Raw genomic sequence first — 24,852 nt, 5'->3', positions numbered from 1 at the left:
ATCCCAGCACTCGGGAGGCAGAGGCAGGCGGATCTCTGTGAGTTCGAGACCAGCCTGGTCTACAGAGCTAGTTCCAGGACAGGCTCCAAAACCACAGAGAAACCCTGTCTCGAAAAAAACAAAAACAAAAACAAAAAAAAGAAAAGATGTTTGGGGCAGTGACCCAAGAGAAGGTGGTGCCCTGCCTAGCCCTGCATTTTTCCCAGCCTGTCAAATCTGTCAAATCAGGGTGCTATCTTGCTTGGACAATGCCAGAAAAAAACGAGGAAAACAATCTAATGTCCTGACTCTTCCCGTTTGAACAGTCTGTGTCAGTCACCAGAGAGCTGGGCTCCTTTCTTGTTCAGTGCATTCTGTGTGTTGGATCTTCTTTAATGTGAGTAGCCTTAATATCCAGGTTACCCTTACAGAGACTGAGGAAAGGCCCTTGGCCTAGTATCAGCATCATGACTACACTTTCTGGGTAAATTCTATAGATCCTATTGCAGAGCGATAACCTTGTCAATGTTGGTATTAAAGCTTAACTTTTTAATAATCTTGGGATATACCCTTTTGAGGCCAGTAAGCCTCATATTCACTAAATAGCCAGGGGCATCAGAAAAAACACACACGTGTGTCTTTATGTAAAGTACCTGAATACACAGACAGTTTGCACACCATGATCACAACACAACAGAGGCCAATTCTGGAACTTTACTAAGCAACAAAATGCCACTGAAAGCTGTGACATAGCCAAGTGACTATGCTCCAAGTGGCAATGGAGTCCCCCAAAACAGTATTTTCAGAAAAAATGAGGGTTTGAGTGCATAAAAAACATTAGAAAACCAACCACATGACAAAGTGTTCAAAGAAAGCATTTTCCAAATCCTTAGAAAAAAATTTGAAAGGCCGGGCGGTGGTGGCGCATGCCTTTAATCCCAGCACTTGGGAGGCAGAGGCAGCCAGATCTCTGTGAGTTAGAGACCAGCCTGGTCTACAAGAGCTAGTTCCAGGACAGGCTCCAAAACCACAGAGAAACCCTGTCTCGAAAAAGGAAAAAAAAATTGAGCTACAGAGTTGGCTCAGCAGGAAAGATCACTGGCTGTTCTTCAAAGGACTTGAGTTCAACTCCCAGTACTCACACTGTAGCTCACCCCACACCGTCTTCTGACCTCCCTGGGCATCGTCATGGCATAGACATACATGGAAACAAAACATACATATACATAAAAACAATTCTTTTCAAAAAAACAAAAACCTTGTTTTTTGAGGCAGGGTTTCTGTGGCCTTGGCTGGCAGGCTGGCCTTGAACTCAGAGATCTTTCTGTCTCTCTCTTTGAGGTGACAGACATTGCTACCACGCCCAACTGAGAGCAGTGGTGGTGTGCGCCTTTAATCCCAGTACTTGGGAGGCAGAGGCAGGTGGATCTGAGTTTGAGGCCAGCCTGGTCTACACAGTGAGATCCAGGACAGCCAAGGCTACACAGAGAAACTTTGTCTCGTAAAACTGAGAGAGAGAGAGAGATAATTGTTTTGCAAACAGCATAAATACTTTACACACTGAAGTCCCATGACTCACTCAGCAGAGGTTAGTAGTCTCATATGTTGTTGTGCTAAGGAGGAAGGCAGGGGCCATCTGGCCTGCTCACTCTGCTCCACCAGCTCTTCCTCCTCTGAGACCCCACACAACAGTCTAAAGACTACATTCACACCAGGAACTACCAATGTTTATGTTAATAGCTAGGTCACTGACTGGGTTAGAATGCATTTTTTTTTTCCCCCGCTGACAGGATCCTCCTATATAGCCAGGCTGGCCAGGACTCTGCGTTGAGATTAAAGCAGTATACATTGCCAACCTAGTACAAACAAGGGTGCTGTAAATAAAAAGGCTCCTCTGTCCCGTGAGACCATGACTGGGCTGAGAATTCACCCCTCAACCACACTCCTGGCTTCCTGGCTCTGAGAGAACATGCGAGATGCAACGACTAGGTCTGAGGCTTCTAGAAACACAGAGCATGCTTTGCAAAGGTGAGCTGAAGCAAGAGCCTGTGCTGTAGCTGAGCACGGGCCTTCCTGAGGACTGGGAGGAAGCAACAAAACAATTTTCTTTTTAAAGTTTCTAGACTAAAAAACCAAACAAACAAACAAAAAACAAAGCAAAACAAGAAACCCAAACAAGAAAACATTTTCTAAATAATAAGTCTATTTAATATTTCCTGTCCTACACTGTACAGAAGTTTATAAAAAAGTCACAAAAATCAAATTACCCCCCCCCCCACAGAGAACCTACCAGAGCATTTCTGAATATAAAGCGCTGGCTTCTTGCTTTAGAATTACCATTTTGAACAAAAGTGTCACAAAATCATCTTCTATAGACTTTTCTGGTCAGATTATGTATTTAGGTTCACATCGATGTGCAAATTAACATAATCTTTCAAGTTTTCTAACTAGGGCAAATTAAAAAACCCACAGTGTACATTAGAAATATTTGACTTTATATTACAGATGAAAATGCCTCTTTTTGACATGCTGGTAGAAGCACCCAGTTTACAGCACAGATAAGAACTTTTCTGAGTCAGTCTATGTTACAACCAGGTACACAAATGTTCAAAAGGCAACTACTACAGATTTCATACTCTAAAAAAATAAAATAAATAGTTTCACTATAAAATGTTTATAAATATCAGCTACATTACACGTTCACAGCGAAGAGTTACAGAAAATTCAGAACATTTATATTTAGTGACCTCACTGTTGGGCAACTTCTGTTCGAGACAGAAGTGCTTCTGACTTAATATATATACATATATAATATAATAAAGCATTAGAAACTATCTATCTAAGGACCGAGAGGAGCTGCCAGGTATTTGGTGTTTAAGCCATTAAGTGTATGGGCATTAGGAATGTGTCAGGGCAGAAAAAGACAAGAGATGTGAAGATAGATGGTTTCTAATTTTTCCTGAGAACATGTAAGTTATGTTGCTATCTAGACAACTTTAAATGGAACAGAGGATCTCGTGGTGACCCAGTGTGTGAAGTAGAGACCCTGGGAATGTAAGCTACCACTACCTAATATATAACTTGCAAACACCAAGTCTTACAAATTGTATTCAAACAAGGCACATGCCTATACATTTATCTGGAATGCTGGGGTGAATTAGCGGCTAAAAGTGTGAGCTGTAGAACAATACTGTACATTTCGTGGTGCGGTGTTGTGAAAGGTGCAGATGAGATCCGGGTGAGCAAGGCCTCAGAAAATCAGTATAGTGTGTTGTGGGAAGGGGTTACACGCCTGCTCTAACTAGGGCATCTCTGGAGTTACCTGAAGGATTCTGATTGATAGCTCCAAATTAATGATTTGTTTCCACTACAGATGAGCGATATGAATTACAGGTAAAAGTAAGAGTGTGCCTCAGAAGGTGACATCTTAGCAATCCTGACCATGAATCTAAGGATGAAGTTCATTGCACTCCAAACAGGATCCGTTCACAAGGGAGTGCTGCAAACTCTCGTATGCCCTCGGCTATCGTTATCCAGGGAAGGTGCATGAGGGAGATGGGATAGACTGTGGAGCATCTTTCAATGGGAAAATTTGGCATCAGCTGGAAGAGGTTAATTTCGCAGTGAAAATTCACTTTAGATGATGTATGCATTAACAGACATTACTAAATTGGCCTTCCAAACACATGGCCTGGGCCTGAGGTGACTCAGACTGAAGTTTATGGCAATTCACTGACTGTAGATTCATAACAAACCATTTACACGGGAGATAAATGGTGGTTCTGGGAATAGATTATAGTCTTTCAGAAATTAATTCATGCAAGACCACCAAGTGCAAACATGCCATTTGTCAGAAATACACAGGGTTAGATGCCCAATGGGTGTGACCAACCAGAGGCAGGCCACTGACGACAGAAGAGCACCCTCTAATGGAGAGCCGTGGAACTGCCTTTCAGTAAGTCCTTGGCAACAGAGGGTGGAGGTGCGATGAAACCAAGCTTGTTACCCCAAGGTCTTCATCAGGCGCCCTCCCTTTTCAAGTCCGAGAAATGAGCATAGTGAGTATGATGCCATGGAAACCAAAGGAGAGCTCTCTGTGACTGTGACCAGCAGACTTACGTGACCACTTCACTAGCTGAAGCTGTATGATACAGTGTAAATGCTAACCACAAGGATAATAATAAATTAAGTTAAAAATATATATCTTTCTAATTTTGAAATAAATATGATATAAACATCTCAGCAGAGCTTCCTTCTCCAAGGCTAATGCTGTGGAAGTCCTGCAGTGTTTCACAACACAAGACTGCTCACTTGATGCGAAGGCAGTCAGCCTAGAATTGTTTTTTGAATAATTAATCTAACTCAGAAGCTTCCCTTATGTGTATTTTTCCCCACTGTCAACACTATCTTTTAATCAACAGAGAAGCTGGTGAATTATAGAGCTCCCAACCCAAAGTGCTCTTAATCTTACTTTAGACCCATCCACCCAACACACATATACACACACACACGGGACTGGGAGTGCAGTTCAGTAGTAGAGCATCTGTCTACACTTCCTTCCAGAGGACCTAGGTTCAAACCCTAGTACTGCCCAAACAAAAACAACTTAAAAAAAAAGAATTTTGCATTTCAGCTCAATATGGTCATTAAATAAACACCCAGAGGCCTAAAAGCCATGATAGAAAATACACGCTGTGAAAGCTTAAAGTGTCTTTGCTCTTTCTCTTTTCTCCTCAGGGGCTCCCAGAAATCAGGATGTAAGTCCATCTGGCTGGGGGCTGGGAAATCTTAGGAACCACACTGCAGGAGAAAGCCCAGCGTTAACCACGGCAGTTCAAAAAGCAAGTTAATTTTTAACGTGTTACGTTGTCACCGTATCAAAAACTAAGAGGGAAATGATCTTCTCATCCTCACTCTGTCTATCAACTGTCACTCAAGACAGTGCATGCGGCAGTGGGCGCCAGTCTCAAAACACCCAGTCAGGAAAAACAGTTCATCTCCGTGCAACTTTGCGTGTTTTTCCAAAGTTAGTAATAAATGATGAGCGGATCTGGCTAAGACACTGAAGTCTAGCTGTGGAAATGCTGCTCACATAAGCTCACACCCGTTACACTAGGAATGAAATGAAGACAAGTGCTAACCGCACGTCCTGTGGGCGACCACGTGTCTACGGTTTGGACAGCTGCTGCTTCAGCTCATCCTACTCAGCTTTCTTTACGTCCTCTTGATCCGAGGCACTTGAGATGTCGTCATCCGACTGCTCCCCAGAGAAGCAGAGCATCAAAGCATGTGTCTTGTGTGTTATGGTGACAGTACAGGGTCCCTGGGCCCAAGGCTCCCCATCCACCTGCATTGGCATCATCGAGCACTTCAAAATCAGCTACAATCAGGAAATAATTAGAAAAATGTCAGTTCTAGAAACTACGGGCAGGTATTTCTATCTCTCATTAACTCCTACAGGTTCTTAACTTTTGACATTAAACAAAAATTCATCTGAATATACCGAGAGACTGTTTAGGGATTCTTTTCTAGTGGGTATTTTATTTCTTTAGTTGGCAGCTTCCTGCAAGGCCCTGCTATAGTCTATGGACATAGAGGAAGTGACAGATGCGTGCTGTCTTCCCACACCCACAGCCTGGAAACAGCCAGCTACCTACCCGCACTGTGTGTGCTTGTCCTATTCGAAAAGGATTTGCCAGTTTCACTTGGATTTGAGCACAGTGGAAAGACCCATACACTCCAACGACTTCCAGTAAACCATCATCATGCCTAACATTGGAATAAAAAATATGGATTACAGAACACAATGAAATCAAATTATCCACAGATAGCGGTTTCTCTTTTGATAAGATGGGCTATCAGTTTATTTATTTACTTATTCACCTACTCATCCATCTGCCCACCTGATGTGGGATTCCCCTCTGTATGCTGTGAACACCACTGGTTAATAAACTGTCTTAGGCCTGTGATAGGGTAGAGTAGAGCTAAGTAGGGAAAACTAAACTGAATGCGGGGAGGAAGAGGGTGGAGTAAAGGGAGAAGCCATGAGACACTGCCAGAGACAGACATGCTGAAACTTTGCTGATAGGCAGATTAATGGAGATGGGTTAAATTAAGATGTAACAGTTAGCCAATAAGAAGTTAGAGCAATGGGCTGAGCAGTGATTTAAATAATATAGTTTCTGTGTGATTATTTCAGGAGTCTGGGTGGCTGGGAAAACAAACAAATGGCGTCCTACAACACTCACCCACCCACCCATCCACCCATCCATCCATTTATCCATTCACCTACCCATCCACCCACCCACCCATCTATCCATCCACCCATCCATGTGATTAAATGCACCCAGTGCCACCATATCCTATTCCATCAACTTATTAATGTTCATATGTTAACATATATAGAAGGGAAAACTTACTAAAACAAAACAAAACAAAACAAAACAAAAAACCCAGAGCACTTTAAAGCAAAGTGACAACCCCAGACTGCAGCTGGCTGTGGTGACTAACAACTGTAATCCAGCTCTAGGGATGCTGCAGTGTGAAACTGAGTTCAAGATGAATGTGGTTTTCACAGTGAGACCATGTACCCACACCAAGCACTGTCAAATCCAACCACTACACCGAACATCCATACCTGGCTAGAGGATAAGTCTCGTCTCCCATTCCTTCCCACAGTCTGCAGCCGCCACCCCAGTAGCCAATGTTCAGAACGATGATACCTTCCAAATTAGGCAGTTCTACTCGCTCACCATCCAGTTCTAGCTTTAAAGAAATGTAGGTAGTCACTACAGGGCACCCTGTTTCCACACCTATCTACCCGGAACTCAAACTTTAACACGCATATTCAGATGTGAGACATGCCCAAGGGGAAGACAACTCCGCGCATACAAGGCAACCTGACTGTTCCTTTTCTTCATACAATGGAATCAATTCTTTTACAAAAGATGTTTATCCAAGTATTTTATGTGTTTGAATGCTATTTTCATATATGCCAGAAGAGGGCTTCAGATCCCCTAGAACTAGTTACTTGGGCTCCTTGCTCTGTACAAAATAAAGAAAGCAGCATGGCACTTACATTCCCAAACTGGGAGCCTGGCACTATCTGCGCTGGATTCCCCACTGTCAGTCAGTAGGAAACCAGATGACACTGCCTGTCTTGCACTCCTGACAGTGTTTTGTGGAACCCACCCTCCCTTCCCCCGTAAATGTTTCTAACAGGCCATGTACTCCTGCCTCATTCTCCTCTCATGCACCCTAATACATCAGCTGGTACAACCAACACGTCACTCCCTCATTACAGCCTTTACTGGCTTACCCTGGCACCCGAGGCAGAATTCAAGTTCCAAACAGTCTGCTATGACAGGCCATGGGCTGGTGCCTCTGTCTGGATGTCTTAGACTTGGCTCTCGCCCTCTCCTCCCTGCAAGCCATGTTCTGCAGTGAAGCTCTCTCTCTTATACGTATCTGGGCTCCTCTGTAGGCTCTGGGTTTGATTCCTAGCACCACAGTCAATAAAACTTTGATGGAGACTCTTGCAATTCCCTCCCTGCTGGGTGGCTTCTGGAAGGCTTTCTGCTAAGGGTCTGCTGGACAGCAGCAGCTTTCTGGGCTGGCGCATCAGGCTCCTTACTGCATGCCCATGCTGTCCGTTCTTTCTCAAGACGTTTATCATTCCCACCCCTTCTTATTTTACACTAGTTCTGGGGTTGTCTAGTTAATGTTTCTGTTGTTGTTAACTATTACAGACTCTTTCTAGAAGCAAGGAAGATACACAACTGCTATATGTGATATCAGGGGGTCTGCAACAACAACACACAGTCAACAATGCCTTATTTTTACTGTTTATATATTTTTACTTGCTTTAATATGGTAAGAGATATATACAAAACATGAATTAATCTTTTAAACTTTCATGAGCATTCAGATGAGTCTGCACTGTGTCAGGAAACGTAAAGCTGTTATCTTCTTACCAGTTAAGCAGATTCTGGAAACAAACCAGGGTCCAAGTTGTGAATACTAGTTCCTGTGACCTTGAACCATGTGACTTAGGAAAATAACTTAATTCAAAATAGTTTTGCTGTCTCTGGGAATCTAGTAATGCCTGACATATATGTTTGCATTGACACTTTAGAGGAATAAGGACTATAAAGAATTCACTCGAGTGGAGGCCATCAAGAGATGGCTCCTTGGTTAAAACACCTGTTAGTCTTACAGAAAACCCAGGTTTAGTTCCTAGGCACCCACAAGGCAGCTTACAACTGTCCTGAACTCTATCTCAAGGGATCTGTTCCCCTCTTTGGGCCACCGAGGCACACAAGTGTTGCACTTACATAAATGCAGGTGGAACACTCATATACATAAAAACAAGCAACTTTGGGCTGGAGAGATGGCTCAGTGGTTAAGAGCATTGCCTGCTCTTCCAAAGGTTCTGAGTTCAATTCCCAGCAACCACATGGTGGCTCACAACCATCTGTAATGAGGTCTGGTGCCCTCTTCTGGCCTGCAGACATACACACAGACAGAATATTGTATACATAATAAATAAATAAATGAACGAATAAATAAATATTTTTTAAAAAACAAGCAACTTAAGCAAGTGTCTGGCATACGAATGGACACTCGACATCCATGAACAAAGTATGTTTACAGAAAACTACTCAGCATTTGTTAAAGAACTTCAGAATTCAGACAAGACCGAAATCTTTAGAAAAGGCATTAGTAGCTTACCTCAATTTTTTTATTCAAATCTTTACACTCTTGCACTAAACAATCTTTAGTTCCATAGAATAAATAGACAGCCTGTGAAAATAGAAATTAAAGCATGAAGAAGATACTACAGCAAGGCTCCTGCTATGCTGTAAGCCACTGCTTCCCATGTGGCCTGGACACTGAGGGACAGAGAAACAGGGAAGCCTCTGGCATGCGACCCGGGTTCACACCCTTCTAATACCCGTCCGGCATTTCATTTCATCATCAACTGTGGTAGGAGGAGTCTAAGTGAACTGTGGCCAGGACACATGAAATGCTAACCCTCTCTCTCTTTGGAGATAGGGTCTCATGTAGCCCAGGCTGGCCTAAAATTTGATACTTAGGTTGAACTCCTAATCCTCCTGCCTCTGCCTCTTGGGTACTGAGATTGCAGTTGGTTGGTTGTCACCCCACCTGGCTTTATGAGGTGCTGGGGGTTAAACCCAGGGCTACATGCAACTGAGGCACTGGCGGCTGAGCAGCATTTCTGAACCCTCTCCTCGGATAGTCTTACTATGTAGTCAACTGCCTTGACTTTGTGGTGATTCTCCTTCCTCAGGTCTCCCATTCTGTTACAGAATCATCACTCTCTTTAAAGGTGACAATAAAAACCCATCATTTTTTGGTTTAACTACTCTGTTTTTCAGAGGGAATGTGGGATATGGTTGGGATGGTTTGTGTTCAAATAATACTGTCTCTTGACTTATTCGAAAAGTATATTTTATAAGACTATGTTGAAATAAGAAAATTCTATTTTTTTCCCCAGTACTCCAAATTATTAAGGAAAATGCATATAAATCTAGCATATGTTGTCTAAACACTTTGGAATATAAAAGGGTTGACAGAAAAACTGAAGTTGCCAACTGTATAAATAGCAGTCTTTATTGTCTTAGCAACACTATTTTAAAAAAGATTTTATTCTATGTGTGTGGGTGCTTTGCCTGAATGTATGTCTCTGCACTACATGTGTGTTTAGTACCTATAGAGATCAAACAGAGCATCTGATTCCCTGGAATTGGAGTCAGAGGGTCGTGAGCTGTCATGTGGGTGTTGGGGATCAAACCCTGGTCCTCTGCAAGAGCATCCAGTGACCTCAACCACTAAGTTGTCTCTGCTGTCCCCTCCTGTCTTATTATTTTATTAAGAAAAGGGAACTAATGTCTGTGAAAGAGCTCTTCCTGAAAATTGTGATTATTTTTGCATCTACTAGATCCTGTAATAGTTGCTGTTACGATGCCTTTTTTTATTACCAGTCTCAGCAGTGATCACTGGAAGACAAAGAGATATTTAAAAAATGATCTGTATGATTAATAAAAGTACTAACACAATAGCAACAATATTAGCAGAAGTTAATCAAGTGATGGGCAAATTGAGAACTACCGTTTTAGAAAACATAGCTATAATAGAGAATTTTTGTTCAAGCATAATCTTGGTGCCAGTAATTTCCTGGTACGTGCTGCTTTAGTATGTCAGATTTCTCTCATTATCTATCAGTTGTCAAATTGATAATCTGCATAAATGATGGTGGGTGGTGGTGGCGCACGCCTTTAATCCCAGCACTTGGGAGGCAGACGCAGATAGATCCCTCTGAATTTGGGCCAGTCTGGTCTACAGAGTGAGTTCCAGGACAGACAACACTACACAAAGAAACCTTGTCTGGAAAAAACAAAAACCAAGTAAACCAAAAAAAAAAAAAAAAAAAAACAAAAAAAAAACAAACCAAAACACCAACAACAAAAAAAACCCACCAAAAAAACCCTCAAAACAAAACAAACAAAACGCACACAAACACACACAAACATATATACACACACATGGGAGGGGATGATGACAACGACGACAAAAATCTCCCTCCCAAGTGACCTCTGAATGACTATCATGGTTAAGATAGCTTTCTCCTTTCCTTGGCCCCCTGCTATTCATGCAGTTCTCTTATGCTTGCCTATAATAGCTAGAGTAGATTGTAGGTAGGTATTGCACTCAGCCTTGGGCTCTATTACAGCCTCAATTTATTCTCTTTAAAATCTAAAAAGAGAGGAATATTGGGGCCATGGAGGTCTCTATGCTCACAGGCGTGCACACAGGGGAAGCAATGCAAACCTGTTCTCTGCCCAGAGGCTGAAGCTTGCTTGCTAATCTGGTGACCTTTGCACTACCTGTGTGGCCAGAGATTTTCTGGCACCAGATCTTCCCCCAGACCCTTCCCCTAAGTTTGCTTTTCTGAGTCAGTCTATAGAACCCATCTTTATGAGCTTTACAAAGAGCTTCGATGGAGTCACATCCGGTGTGTATTTAGCTTACTTTGTTCCCAAGAAGATGTATGCATGCTTTGTTGTTTATGAGGGACTGAGTTAGCTATCCCCAGAACAGTTTCCACCAAACTGTGCTGTGCTTAAGATGCCTACAATAAACCACTTGGGGTCAGACTGCTGAAGTCTGAACCAACACAGGGTCGTGCTGAGCAGAACTGCCTTCTTGCCTCCTGAACTTCATCTCTGCTGTCCATGAAGGATGTAAGGACATGCCCCCATGAAATGTGTATATTTCATACACAAATAGTATAAAATTTTAACTATTTGTAAAACATAAATAAGGATAAACTAATGTGTATTTATCTTTCACAGTCAAGTCACTTGGAAAAAACATGCTAAGCAGACTTATGGTGGAGCACACCTTTAATCCCAGCAAAGGCAGGTGGAGCCCTGCAAATTCAAGGCCAGCCAGCCCAGTCCACAGAGTGAGTTCCAGAACTACACAGAGAGACCCTGTCTCAAAAAAAAAAATTCCAGAAGCAACAACAAATCAAATACAAACAAGCTAAGTGGGGGTAGTGAATGCCTATAATCCCAGCACTTAGGAGGCAGAGACAGGTGGATCTCTGTGAGTCTGAGACCAGCCTGGTCTACAAATGAGTCCCAGGACAGTCAGAGCTGTTATACAGAGAAACCCTGTCTCTCAAAAAACCAAACCAAACCAAACCAAATAAGGAGTAGGGATCAGCCATGCTAGGAATTGGAGTGATGACTTTTGTTAAGAGTATAAGAGTCATGGGAACAAATGCCCCTTTCCTTACCTCATTTGCCTTGTGGGGCTTTCCTAAGCCAACAGAATATAGTTCTCTATTAGTGACTTAACCAAAAATTTATCTTCCATCTGGGTGGTGGTGGCGCATGCCTTTAATCCCAGCACTCAGCAGGCAGAGACAGGCGGATCTCTGTGAGTTTGAGGCCAGCCTGGTCTACAGAGCGAGTTACTGGACAGGCTCCAAAGCTACAGGGGAACCCTGTCTAGAAAAACCAAAAAAACCAGAAAAAAAACAAACCAAAACAAAAAAACCCTTTCAGTTAACAGACATTAACATACTCCAATTAACTTCCATCTAAATAAAATATCTCAACTTTCTAATTTTAAAACTCTTGTTATAGTCAACAAAATAAATTTGTGGATCCTAATTTGAAACCCTACACAAAGCAGAGCATGTAAATGTTGCCATAAGTCAGTCTGATCGGAATCTAAGAGTGCTGAATATAACTGAACTATTGATTTTTACTGTGCCTTCAGCGATAAGAAGGAAATGTTATTTTATCCCACACACCTTGTTAAGAATTCTGCTGGAAAACAGAGACGGTGCCTTCTCCCGATGAGCGTGAAAATTGAGAGCCATGAGGGCATCAGGTCCAACAGAGAAGTAGTTGTTCATTGTGAACTCCTGTGAGAGAGGAAGTGACGGTGACTCCAGCAGCAGCGCCACCCACTGGTCAATCCCAGTCCGCATTCTTCTTGCAAATGGAATATTTTCTGAAATTTACTTTTCACAGACTATCAGAAACTGCCAGTGAAGTTGTGGGCTAGTAACTACAGACACGATTCCCACTTCTACTCAGCACGCCACATCTCATCCCATCTGGAATGGCTCTACATTCTCTCTCTCTCTCTCTCTCTCTCTCTCTCTCTCTCTCTCTCTCTCTCTCTCTCTCTCTCTCTCGACAGTTTCTCTGTATAACAGTCCTGGCTATCCTGGAACTCACTCTGTAGAGCAGGCTGGTTTTAAACTCACAGCGATCCGCCTGCCTCTGCCTCCAGCTGGGATTAAAGGTGTGCGCCACCACCAAGGCTCTGATTTTCTAGGCAGGATTTTTCACTTCTGTGTTCTCATGGTATTTGTTCTGTACCTTCTTTGTAACTTTTAGATTCTGTTGGTCTTAACTCTTTATTCCCTTAGTTTGTATTTTCCTATTCAGCCTAAATTCTTCAGTCTACATGTCTAGCTCGTATCTTGTGAGCAAAAAACACAAACCTTCAGCCTCTGATTAAATACCCACAGTTGTTGAGACGCTATGCCAAGTAACACATTTCTTTCACACCAAGCCCCAACTTCCTTATTTTTATTTTCTTGATTAATATCATTTCCATATTTCTAATCATAAACATTAAGCTCTAGTAGCTATGCATTTCTTTCTTCCTTTTGTGGCCATCATTAATCAAGTCTTATCAGTTTAACTTTAAAACATCTTTAAACTGAAAATAAACTCTCTAAATTATCCTTAAGGCTCTCCTTGTGTCTGTAAGCCATGGTCATACTATCTCAGAAAATTTTCTTAAAATACAGATTGGGGGGTACCTCAGTGGCAGAATACTCGGGCAGCGTGTGTGAGATCCTGATTTTGATCCTCAGTAAACAAATGTTCTCTACTATCTCTGTAATGTCAACTATTTGCTGACATACCTCATCTCTGGTCCTTTGCTGATCCAAACTAACCTGATCTGCCAGGGCAGAACTAAGTGCACCTGTTCATTTTAGAGCCCAGCTTGGGGGCTGGGGATGTGGTCAAAATATTCACTTAGCACCTCCCCAAATACAAGTTAACAGAAACAAAACAAGGAAAACCTCAAACAACCAAACCCAACAGTTCAGTGAGTAAGGCAGGCACATGGTGATCTGCTTTGTACCCAGCTCCCTTTTGATGCCAGATCTCTCCACGCTGCCTGACGGGAATAACGGACCACAGACACTCTGTGTGCGCTTGCTAAACTGCGTACAACCGAAGTACTAAAAACGTACCTTGGGTTTTCTTAAATTGTAGTATCCTTTATTTGTTACTTGCACTTTCCATCTAAAAAACAGAAGTTAAAAAAGTATATTTTACCAAAAAAATATGTATTCTAGCTAAGTTGACAGATGACAAATTCAATGCTATTTTATGTTTCATTTATTTTTAATTTTTTTGGTTTTTCAAGACAGGGTTATTCAGCATAGCCTTGGCCATACTAGAACTTGCTCTGTAGACCAGGCTGGCCTCGAACTCACAGAGATCTGACTGTCCTTGTCTCTTGAGTGCTGGGATTAAAGGCGTGTGCCACCACCGCCCGGCTCTCGATGCTATTTTAAAGCATCTGAGGATGTACCCACATCTAAGTAAGTGTGCAAATTTTAGCATAGTTTATAACTGAACTGTTTACAATATTAAAAACAAGACACCAGAATCTGTTATAAGTGCAACTAATATAATAGTTCTTTTCACTTAAATTACATTTAGCTTGTTTTGGTTTCTTGAGACAAATTCTTAACTCCATGGCCCAGGTTGGCCTCAAATTCATGGCATTTCTCTTCTGTTTTAATCTCCCAAATGCTGGGATTACAGGGATGAGTTGCCATGCCTGACCAACTTCATTGTTTATTTACACAAATAAACAAACTCCAAACTCAAGCAACAGACTTGTTAGTACTAGTTACTAGTTAGCAGTAGTAACTTACCGGTCTAGCTTGATTCCATCTGCTTCCATTACATTTCTTAAGACCTGTGCGACCGGGATTTCTCCAGCATAGCCTGTACCCCAACCCAGGGTATGGGACAGATCGTTGCCTGTTCCCAGAGGTAAGACCGCAACCTGTGGAATGTACTTTTCTTGTCCCTAGAATACAGAAGATGTACTGCAGATTTTCTCTTTAGATTATTTATAGCATTATAGTATTTTGTAAAATTTAAAGACTAAAGCAACAAAGACAAAAGTGACAACCGTAGGTTACACTAATTTCTTAATCACAGTGTTTCATTCCTCACTATCCAAATCGGCTTCATCTAGTGGTCACCTGTTACTTTCACTCTTTTTGGGTGCTCTAGTACTGAGCCATATCATCAGCACCCATTAGAGTGGTTCTTTTTGTTTGTTTGGTTTTGGTTTTTTGAGTCAGGGTTTCTCTGTGTAGCTTTGGAGCCTGCAACTAGCACTTGTAGACCAGGCTGGCCTCGAACTCAGAGATCTGTATGCCTCTGCCTCCGAGTGCTGGGATTAAAGGCGTGTGCCACCACTGCCGGCTTTACAGTGGTTCTTAAAGACAGATACCTTAATCTTCATTTCATCAACTGCATCGAGGACCCAGCCCACAGTTCCGTCCCCTCCGCAAACAAGGACGCGAACTGAGTGATAAGGAAGAAGAGTGCACAGCTGCAGGGCCTTGATCGGGGGTGTTTTAGTTACATCGAACACCTAAAAATAAAAGAACAAGGAGACTCTGTTCAGCCTACACTGTCCTTCACCTGCGGATGACTGCCCTCTATGTATTTTCCTGACAGTTCCCAGGGCCCAATCTATTACTGTGGCTCATCCAGTACACTGACCTACAAAGCAGGGACAGACCTCATTCTACCGACTAGGACACGGGGCCCAGGAGGCTAAATCAGTTGTGTGATTCTGCAGATGTGGAAATACAACGCAAACTGAGAGCCTAAGGCTACAGTACCATTTGACTCCTTTCTGTTCACATCAAACTCTAGTGCGCTAATGGTGTAGGAGGGTCTTCTGCCTATGTGTTACTTTCATTGGTGAAGTTGGCCTAGTTGATAGGGCAAACTCAGGTAGGCAGGGAAGGCAGAACAGAATTCTGGGAGGAAGAAGGCAGAGTCAGAGAGCCACCCACCATGAAGCTGCCAGGTCAGACATGCTGAATCTTTCCCGGTAATCCATGAGCTCGTGGTAACATACAGATTATTAGAAATGGGTTGAATCAAGACATGAGAGTTAGCCAATAAGAGGCTAGAAAGAATGGGCCAAGCAGTAATTTAATCAATACAATTTGGTGTGGTTATTTTGGGTATAAACTAGTACAGTGGTGGGACGCAGCCCCACTGCTCCCCTTACAACATGCTAATCTCGCCCTTAGCTAGTATTCTGTACTTGATGCTTTAAAAACTGGCCTTGAATTTAGAGATCAACCTGCTTCTGTCTCCTTGTACTGGGAGTATAGGGGTGTGCCATCACACTTGGATTATGTACATTCAGTTTTAATGGCGTGCCTCCCCCCATTTTAAAAATCAAGGAATAAGCCGGGCAGTGGTGACACATGCTTTTGATCCCAGCACTTGGGAGACAGAGACAGGTAGATCTCCATGAGCTTGTGGCCAGCCTGGTCTACAAAGTGAGTTCCAGGACAGGCTCAAAACCTTATCTCGAACCCCTCCTAAAAAAAATCAAGGTATAATTTACTTTATCAAAAAATTCCTCTCTAAAAAGGAACACATAGTTGATTTTAGTTTGTGCAACTACTATCAAAATCTAGTACATAACCCTTTTTTGTTTTCTTTGTTTTGTTTTTTTAATAAGATGTCTCAAGGTCCCTTTACAGGCACTTCCCATTTCCAGCCCCAGGCAATCAAGACTTAATTACACTCTCTGGCTCTATTGATTTGCCCTTTCTGGACAGGACACATGAAAGCAATTACACAGTCTGATTGATACCTTCAGCCCTGATTGATTTAGCGGTGCTTTTTAGGTTCACTTACTATCATATAGTTTGTTTCTGTCTGTCACTGAAAAGTACCCATCATATGAAGACACAGCACGTTTATTCATTCACCAGCTGACGGAGAGTCGAGCTCTTCCATTTTTAGGCGATTATGGCTAATACTACCATCGGACATTTGTACCCCAATCTCTGTGGGACATAAGGCTTCCTTTCCCTTGAAATGAGATTGCTGGGTGATGTGACTTTTGTTTTACTACATATTTGAAAGGCTTGAGGTTTTTTTTTTTACAAGTATTATTCTTTCCTTTGACTAGGTAGTGATTTAAAGCATCAATAACCATTGCATTTTAGGGAAAACAAAAGCTAAAAATGAGACTTAAAAAGCAAGGCTTTCTCTTTAGTTACCTGGACTGGATTTAACAGGATCCTAAACTCTCCCAACAGTCCTTCTCCCATGTTAGTTCCACTGCGAGAGTTGGCCAGGATTATTAATGGGGTCCACTGCTTTCCAAACTTAGAAGCCAGCTAAAAAATGAACATGGACGAAACAGGGTTAGTAGCGTCTGAGAAATGGCAAATACAAAACTTTCCTTAGTAGCAATGGTGCTATAATTTGCTGAAAGAAATAAACCTGTACTATCAACACAATAATGAAAAACAAGCCCGAGAATGGCAGAGGATTTTACAGCTTGACCTTTTACTCAATGTAGACTTGCTGTGTGCACAAGTCTCCATGGAAAGAGGAGACAACCCCCTCGGATATTTTCTCCAGAAGCCCCCTCTTTCCTTTCCTGTTTTCAGACAGAATCTCACTATATAGCCTTGGTTGGCCTGGGGCTCATAGAAATCAATCAACCTGCCTGTCTCCCAAGTGCTAGATGGAAGGTGTTGGCCACCTACCCACCAAGAGAGACTATCTTCTTTCTTGAAATATGGTCTCCTGACGGCTCATGCAGCTTGTCAGTTATGGTAGGTTGGCTAACCAGCAAGCCCCAGGAGTACTGCCTTCCGAAGGCAGGGATTACAAATGGATGCACCATGCTCAGCCTTGAACACAGATGCTGAGGACTGAGTTTAGGTCCTCATGCTTGCATGGCGAGTGCTTTTTCTCATTTTGCTTCCAAAACAGTCATTACACATGCTATGTTCAAAATTAGGAACAGTACATAGTTGGAGTATCTATTATCTGAAATGCTTAAACAGAACTATGTCTCTCCCTCTTTTTTTTTTTTTCTGAGACAGAGTTTCTGTACAGCCTTGGATGTCCTGGAACTCGCTGTGTAGACCAGGCTGGCCTTGAACTCACATCAACACCGCCTACCCAGCAGAAGTGTTTCTTATTTTGGAGTGTTTGCACATACATAATGGGGTTCCTTTAGAGACAGGATCCAAATTTAATATGAAATTATGTTTCATATGTATGTACCTTCAAACAGCACAAGGTCAGTTTTAAAGGACATTTTAGTGTTCCTACATTTTGACCACAACCTGCCCTGTGATTAGGAGGATTTTCTACTTGTGGTACCATGATGGTACCTTAAATTCTGGATCTTCAATGTTGGGTTAGGCATGTTCAACCTTAGTATTTGAGTCTGTCACCAGTTAATACAGTCCATGTGCTTTTAGCCATCGACAGAGTGGAGTCTGATCTCCTCTGACCTTGTTTTTCATTTCTGGATGTATTTGAGAATATACTAGCTGGCCAGGTTTTTTTTTTTTTTTTTTTTTTTTGTCTGTGATCCCTAGTTTTTTTCTTTGTTTTTTGAGGCAAGGCCTTACAGAGATCTACCTGCCTCCTGCCTCTGCCTCTTAAGTACTGTGATTAAAGGCTCTTTTATTATTTTATATGTATGGGTGTTTTGCCTGCATGTATGTCTGTGTACCATATGAAAGCAATGTCCAGAGGCCAGAGAGGGTGTTGGATCCCTTCGTACTGCAGTTATAGCTGGTTCTGAGTCTCCATGTGGATGTTGAGACTCAAATCCTGCTCCTCTGAAAGAACAGCCAGTGCTCTTAACTGCTGAGCCATCTCTCCAGCTCCTGGTTCTTAGTTTTTGCTATGTATTCTAGAACTTGCTATAATGACCTTAAACTTTTGGTCCTACTGCCTTTACCTCCTGAGTGCTGTTATTAAAGTCGTTTGCTATCATGATTGGCCGTGGGTACAGTTTTATGGCTTCCCATAATGACATTTTAAACCCTTTAATCTCTTATTTACTTCATTCTCATTTTTTTTCTCAGAATTAACTATCTTATATACTAACTTTAAATGAATAAATCTATAAAATAAATAAGCTAATTACCGCTTCATAATCAGTCCTTTTGTCTTTACGCATCTGGTTAATGGATGCCAAATAACCTGGTGGGATGATGAGATTTTTGAATTCTCCAAAGTCACACTTTTCATTCTTTAAGCTGCTCTTCATGCACTCGTCGTGGACTGTTTTCTGGCACCAAATGCACCTGAGGAAAGAAGAAACAGCCATCGGTTCATTGTAAACCGGTGTTCCTAATCCACAAACCACATTTCTGTCAGAAGGTAAAACAGTGTATCCACACAAAAATAAATGTAATTTTAAAAACTGCACAAAAATATACTACCTATGATCATACTTTTAAAAATGCACAAACAATTTCTCAGGGTGATTTTTTATCATGATAGACACCTGTAGGTACAACCCCCTAATAAGGTCAACCTAGAACAACAGCCGTAATTAGCAATGTGTAGGCTTTCGTTTAAACCTGTCTGACACCTGCAGTTCCTCAGGTCTGGTTTGGAAAACTGTCAACTTGCACATAGAGAGGAAAGCATCCCATTTCTTTTTCTTTTCTTTTTTTTTTTGTTTTGTTTTTGTTTTTCGAGACAGGGTTTCTCTATGGTTATGGAGCCTGTCCTGGAACTAGCTCTTGTAGACCAGGCTGGTCTCGAACTCACAGAGATCCACTGCCTCTGCCTCCCGAGTGCTGGGATTAAAGGCGTGCGCCACCACCGCCTGGCTAGCATCCCATTTTTTTTAGGAGCAGATAAACAGTTCCATGTCTGCTTCTAAAACAAAGACAGAGCGTGCATATTCAGATTTGTCTCTGTATTGGGTACCAGTGCCAGTGACAGGCAGGGAACAGTGTTGGCAAGACTTAGGCTTTCTATTATTAATCTGCTAAACTATTTAATCCCCTCACAGATAAGTCAGATCTGACTGAGCAAAAGCAGGCCACCAGAGCATGACAGAATTAACTAATCTAAGGAGGGAACAAACACTTCTCTGCCAGATGTTATCTCCTGGTCTTCTATTTTAAAGGTGTTTTTTTTTTCTCCTTTTGGATGTTGAGATTTGTCAAGTAATTATTGTTTACTCAAGAGTTCTACTGATGGCTAAAAATAGATACCTGCACAATGAGACAATTATAACACAACTTGCTCATGCCATTTATAAAGACTGGCTTCTAACGTCAGAAACTGTAATAGAAGGTTACACAGAAGACGTGAATACACCCATCTACTTGCTGCTTACAGCTAATAACTCCTGAATATGTTATCACTGTTTCTGAGCAAATATGCTGCTATTTGATCCTCTCTGGCCTTGAACTCTCAATCCTAATGCCTCAGGTTCCAGACTGCTGAGGCTATAGGCAAGTGCCACCAAGTTTGAGTAATTTTCCTCCAGTGCTGGGGATGGAACCTAGGATTTGTATATGATAGTCAAGTGTTCTTATTACCTACCTACCTACATCTACAGCTCAGCTAACTCTAACCTACTATATTGTATTTATTTTTCCCCATATCACATTTATTTGCGGGGAAAATGGTCAAATTTTACCACCAATTTTTAAGCTAAATAAGACTATGTGATGGAGGAGGTTATTTTTCTCCGCCGCTCCTATTTCAACAACTATGAGACACTGATCTACTTAACTTCCGGGTTTCACACCTGCACAGCTAATCAGATGTGGTATATAAACAAACTGTCACCACCACAGAGACAAGCATAAGGGACAAATAATTTCCCATTCAGAAGTATTGTTCTTGTGTCAAAAAAAGAGAAAGAAACCAAAACAACAAACAAACACCCGCCCCCAACACACAAAACAAAAAAACCAACCCCAAACCAAAAACTGTTATGTTGAAAAAACAAGGGCAGGGGCTGGGGAGATGGCTCAGCAATTAAGATCACTGTTACTCTTGCAGAGGACCAGGGTTAGATTCCCAGCAACCACCTGGTAGCTCACAAATTATCTGCAACTCTAGTTCCAGGGCTTCTGATATCCTCTTCCACTTGGGGGTACCAGACACACAAGCAGTACTGAGACATACATGCAGGAAGAACACCCACATATAAAATAAATCTAGCCTCCTGAAGAAGAACCCCAAACCAGGGCAGAGTCTAGGTTAGGCCTCATGGCATAGGCTAACACATGATGGTGGCCTTATTGTATATTATTATTGAACATAACCTGCAGGATAACCACTGCAGTATTTCCTAATAACTTCCCCTGGGAAGAGAAGTAAAACTACACATGGGGAGGACATGAATATCTAACCCTCTGTGTGTGTGTTGCTTTAGTTTCTAAAAACTAGAATATATTCATGATTTTTTTTTAGATTTAATTTTATTGTATGTGCATTGGTGTCTTGTTCGCATTCATTTCTGCATGAGGGTGTTACATTCCCAGAAACTGGAGTTACAGACAAGTGGGAGCTGCCGTGTGGGTGCTGGGAACTGAACCTGGGTTCTCTGGAGGAGTAGTCCGTGCTCTTAACCACAGAGCCATCTCTCCAGCCCAATGAATTTCTTTAATGAATTTCTTTATGCTTGAGAATTTAGGAATCTTAGAAAGGTATAAATAACACCATCGACAATTCTTCTGGAGACATATTCCCAAATTTATAGTACAAGATGCTTTTCAGGTAGGAGCGTGATCTGTGTGTATTGGACTCTGCATTTCTTCCAAGTTGGTATCACACATATTTTCCTAAGCTATTTTTTTTTAAAAATCATGGTTTAGAAAGAAACATGTAATATTGCATTATATGTACTATTTCATAACTTATTCCATCTTTTTTTTTTCTGTTAAAACCTTTTCAATCAGGCAGCAGTGGTATACTCCTTTAACCCCAGAACTGGGAGGCAGAGGCAGGCAGATCTCTGTGAGTATGAGTCCAGCCTGGTCTATAGAGTGAGGTCCAGGGCAGCCAGGGCTACACAGAGAAACCCTGTCTTGAAAAACCTTTTAAAGAGAGGATGGACAGATGGATCAACAGCTAAAGAATGCGTACTGCTCTTGGAAAGAACCCGAGTTTGGTTCCCAGCACCCATGCTGGGAGGCTTACAACCACCTACAACTTGGGCTCGGGTGTGTGTGTCTGAGTGTCACCCTCTTGTGGCCTCTGGGTGCTCATGTGTACATACCCCCACCCAGAGTCACACAGAGATACACAGCAGCTGGTACCACCTTCTGCTTCAGCTCTTGGGAGTGTGTGTGGGACTTTCTATTTGTTGGAAATAAGACCCATCACACAGTGAGATCCAGACAAGGCTAGGTGTTAGAAATCTCGGGATCCTGCCCTGCTTTATCTTCAGTCTTCTCAACCGTTAAACACGCGAGAGCAAATGATCTGCAGAGCAGCGCTGCCGTCCACCGACCTCCTACGCAGAAGCCTCGTTCAGACGCCATTCGGCACGCAAAACGCACTCTTCAGTGTATGTGCGGAAGCCATAAAAACATGCTCAGTTTAACTCAGGTGACTCACTTGAAAGATCTGACGACGGAATACTCCTTTTTAGGGCTGGTGAGGCCCACTCGCCTGATTACTTGCTAGAGTGGCAGGACTCCTGCGGTTGAAGGGAACACACTCCACAAAGTTCTGTCTTCTGACCCCCACATATACAACTCATTACAAATGTGCACTCCCCCCAACACAAATAAACAAATGGCAAACATAAAATACTGTTTTTTGTCTTGTATGTCAAACACTTCACTATGACACCAAGAGCAGTGTTTGCAAAAGAAACTTGGAGCTCTGCTTTGAGATAACCCTTGTTTTCATAGTTCTAAACCAACAGCCGGCTGGTTTGTAACTAGAATAAAGTTACTGTGTGTGCCCTTCAGTTTTCCTTATATAAAATGGGGGGCTACAGAGTAGCCACAAGGCAGGCGGCAATTAAGAGGCCTTGGATGAAAATTAAGAGCCCTGGCAGGGGTGGGAAGGTGGTGGCGGGTTCGGTTGGCAGAGTACTTGAGAAACGTGTTCAGGGGCTTTGAGTTAGATCCCCAGCACCTCTTGAACTGGCCTGTCATCTCAGCACGGGGGGGGGGGAGGTGAAGGCAAAAGAATCAAAAGATCAAGGTCATCCTCTGTTATCCAGAAAGTTTGAGGCCAGCCTGGGCTATAGGAGGTCCCCATCTCCAAAACGCGAAAACAAAGCATCTAAAGGGGGTCTGCCGTGAACGCCAGGGATGCTTGTGAGCGAGCGGTTTAGGCCATTTGCTGCGATGAATTTAGGTCTCTCGAGCGAGTGTTTGCAATCCTGCCCGCCCCCGCCCCTTCCATACACAAAGGCCATACCTGTAATCGCAGAGCTTAGGCTGGCTGCCGCACTGCTGCTTGCAGACGACACAGTAAGAGCACAGGGGCACGTTGCCGCGGATCCAGTGGTGAGGCATGGCATCTGTGGCCCGGCCGTCGTTCTTGAGCATGATCTCCTTGCACGGGAAGCGCTTGTCCGCCTTCTTGAGGCAGCCCTCGTCCACGCGGAGCCCGCAGCAGTCGCAGAAGGCTCCCTGAAGGATGTGCTGCCCGCACACGCAGCAGTAGGTGGGGTGGCTGAACAGGTCGGTGTCACGCCAGCAGTGCTTGCTCTTGCGGAAGATGTCCCTGCGATGCAGTTGCCGGCGCGACCGCTGAAGGCTACACCAGAAGGTGATGAACACCGGCAGCAGCACGGAGAACAACGTCCATAGGACCAAGTGGCCATCGGGAAGCAGGCTCTGGCTGGGCGGACTGCTCCGCCGGTCCCCCTCCATCTTCCCAGGCTGGGGCGTGGCCTAGGGAGCGGCCAGGTCCAGAGGGCTCGCCTTTAGGACTCACACCATGGGGGTTGCGGCTGGCTCGCCTTCGCAGCGCGCGGCCTCGCCCCCCCCCCCCCCCCCCCGGGCCCACACTCGCGGGCTCTGTCCAGCACAGGCCAGGCCCGCCGCCACCGCGCTCGCAACGGCCGTCCCGCGGGGCCTCGCCCGCGCCCCTCTCGCGAGGTCTCTGAGACCTCCGCCGGCTCGCGCGGCCCCGGGTTCTACCTGCAGTCAAGCCCGCGATCGCCTTCCCACCCTCACGCAGAGAGATCTGCGTGGGGGTGAGAAGGCCGCGCCTCTGGCGCGCACCTGCGCAGTCCGCACGCCGGCCCTCTGCGGTAAGGGATGGGCGGGGCCTGACGCTCCCAGGGAGTGGGCGGAGTCAGATAGGATAAGGCCTATGGCGGCGCATTCCGCTGGTGGACGGAGTTAGAGAAAGGTGGGGCCTGTGTAGATAAAGCGCATTTCTAGGCAGGACGGGATGTAGGGCGGGGCCCGCGGCGGCGCTCCCCCTTGAGTGGGAGGGGTCAGGTATGTGGGCGGAGCCAGATCTGGGGGCGAGGTGGAGACTGGAGGTGGGCAGGAATGTTGAATGACGGCATTGAAAAGGATGAGCACCCTGAAAGCGAAGACCCCGAAAGCACACATGTATTGTGTGGAATGAGACTTCGCAAACTTTTGAAACCACAGGAAGTCCTGCCATAAACAATTTACAGTATTTGACCTTCAGCCTCACCCACTTCCTCGCCGTTGGAGGTGGAATTGACATGGTTATGGATGTTGGAGTGGAGAAAACTGTCTCTTTTGGAAGTGTAACATTCTGAAAGGCACAAGTAAAAGATTGTGAAAAGTCACCAGCGCTCTTGCTCTCTCTCTGTATTTACTTATTTATATATTGGTGCTGAGGATTGAACTCAGAGGTATCACATGCTAGACAACACTACACTGAGCTACCCTAGACTACTTACTGGTATTATTACACACATACTGAATGATTGCTAGGGAACAATTACTAGGTGGGAAGTCCAACGCTCAGAGGGCATCAGGCTTGTAGAAACCTGTCTAGCAAGAATTATTAAGGGGACTGGGGGGTGGTGATGCATGCCTTTAATTCCAGCAGTGGAGAGGCAGAGGCAGACAGATGTCTGAGTTCGAGGCCAGCCTGGTCTACAGATGAGTTCCAAATTAAAAAAAGAAAGGAAGGAAGGAAGGTAAGAAAAGGGAGAATAAAAAAAAATTATTAAGTGCTAGAGAGATGGTTCAGAGGTTAAGAGTTCTTACAGAGGAACTGAATTTGTTTCTCTGGTAGC

At 43.5% G+C, this 24,852-nt stretch overlaps 1 protein-coding gene across 1 annotated transcript; it reads right to left on the bottom strand.

Moving 5' to 3' along the window:
- Window positions 1-1,759: 1,759 nt before the first annotated feature.
- Window positions 1,760-23,878, bottom strand: Dgke (diacylglycerol kinase epsilon). Its single transcript, XM_075991137.1, has 11 exons — window positions 23,040-23,878; window positions 18,778-18,937; window positions 16,880-16,999; window positions 15,076-15,219; window positions 14,486-14,643; window positions 13,793-13,844; window positions 12,326-12,439; window positions 8,710-8,781; window positions 6,617-6,744; window positions 5,637-5,748; window positions 1,760-5,359 (listed from the first exon to the last, which is right to left on the bottom strand). The coding sequence occupies exons 1-11, from the start codon at window positions 23,495-23,497 to the stop codon at window positions 5,180-5,182; spliced, it is 1,698 nt and encodes a 565-aa protein (XP_075847252.1). The 5' UTR covers window positions 23,498-23,878; the 3' UTR covers window positions 1,760-5,179.
- Between the last annotated feature and the right edge of the window lie 974 nt (window positions 23,879-24,852).

Source organism: Microtus pennsylvanicus, chromosome 11 (genome assembly GCF_037038515.1).
Source record: "Microtus pennsylvanicus isolate mMicPen1 chromosome 11, mMicPen1.hap1, whole genome shotgun sequence".
Classification (NCBI taxonomy): Eukaryota; Metazoa; Chordata; class Mammalia; order Rodentia; family Cricetidae; genus Microtus; species Microtus pennsylvanicus.
The sequence above is the reverse complement of the archived record's forward strand: the minus strand, read 5'-3'. Positions and strand labels throughout refer to the sequence as shown.

Bases quoted from the DNA above. Each gene is read 5' to 3' on its own strand.
- Dgke (XM_075991137.1), bottom strand. From the start codon at position 23,497: ATGGAGGGGGACCGGCGGAGCAGTCCGCCCAGCCAGAGCCTGCTTCCC. The intron at 15,220-16,879 runs GTAACTAAAGAG...TTTTATTTTTAG, and splicing joins TCCTGTTAAATCCAGTCCAG to GTGTTCGATGTAACTAAAAC. The intron at 12,440-13,792 runs GTACGTTTTTAG...CCTCTCTCACAG, and splicing joins ACAATTTAAGAAAACCCAAG to GAGTTCACAATGAACAACTA.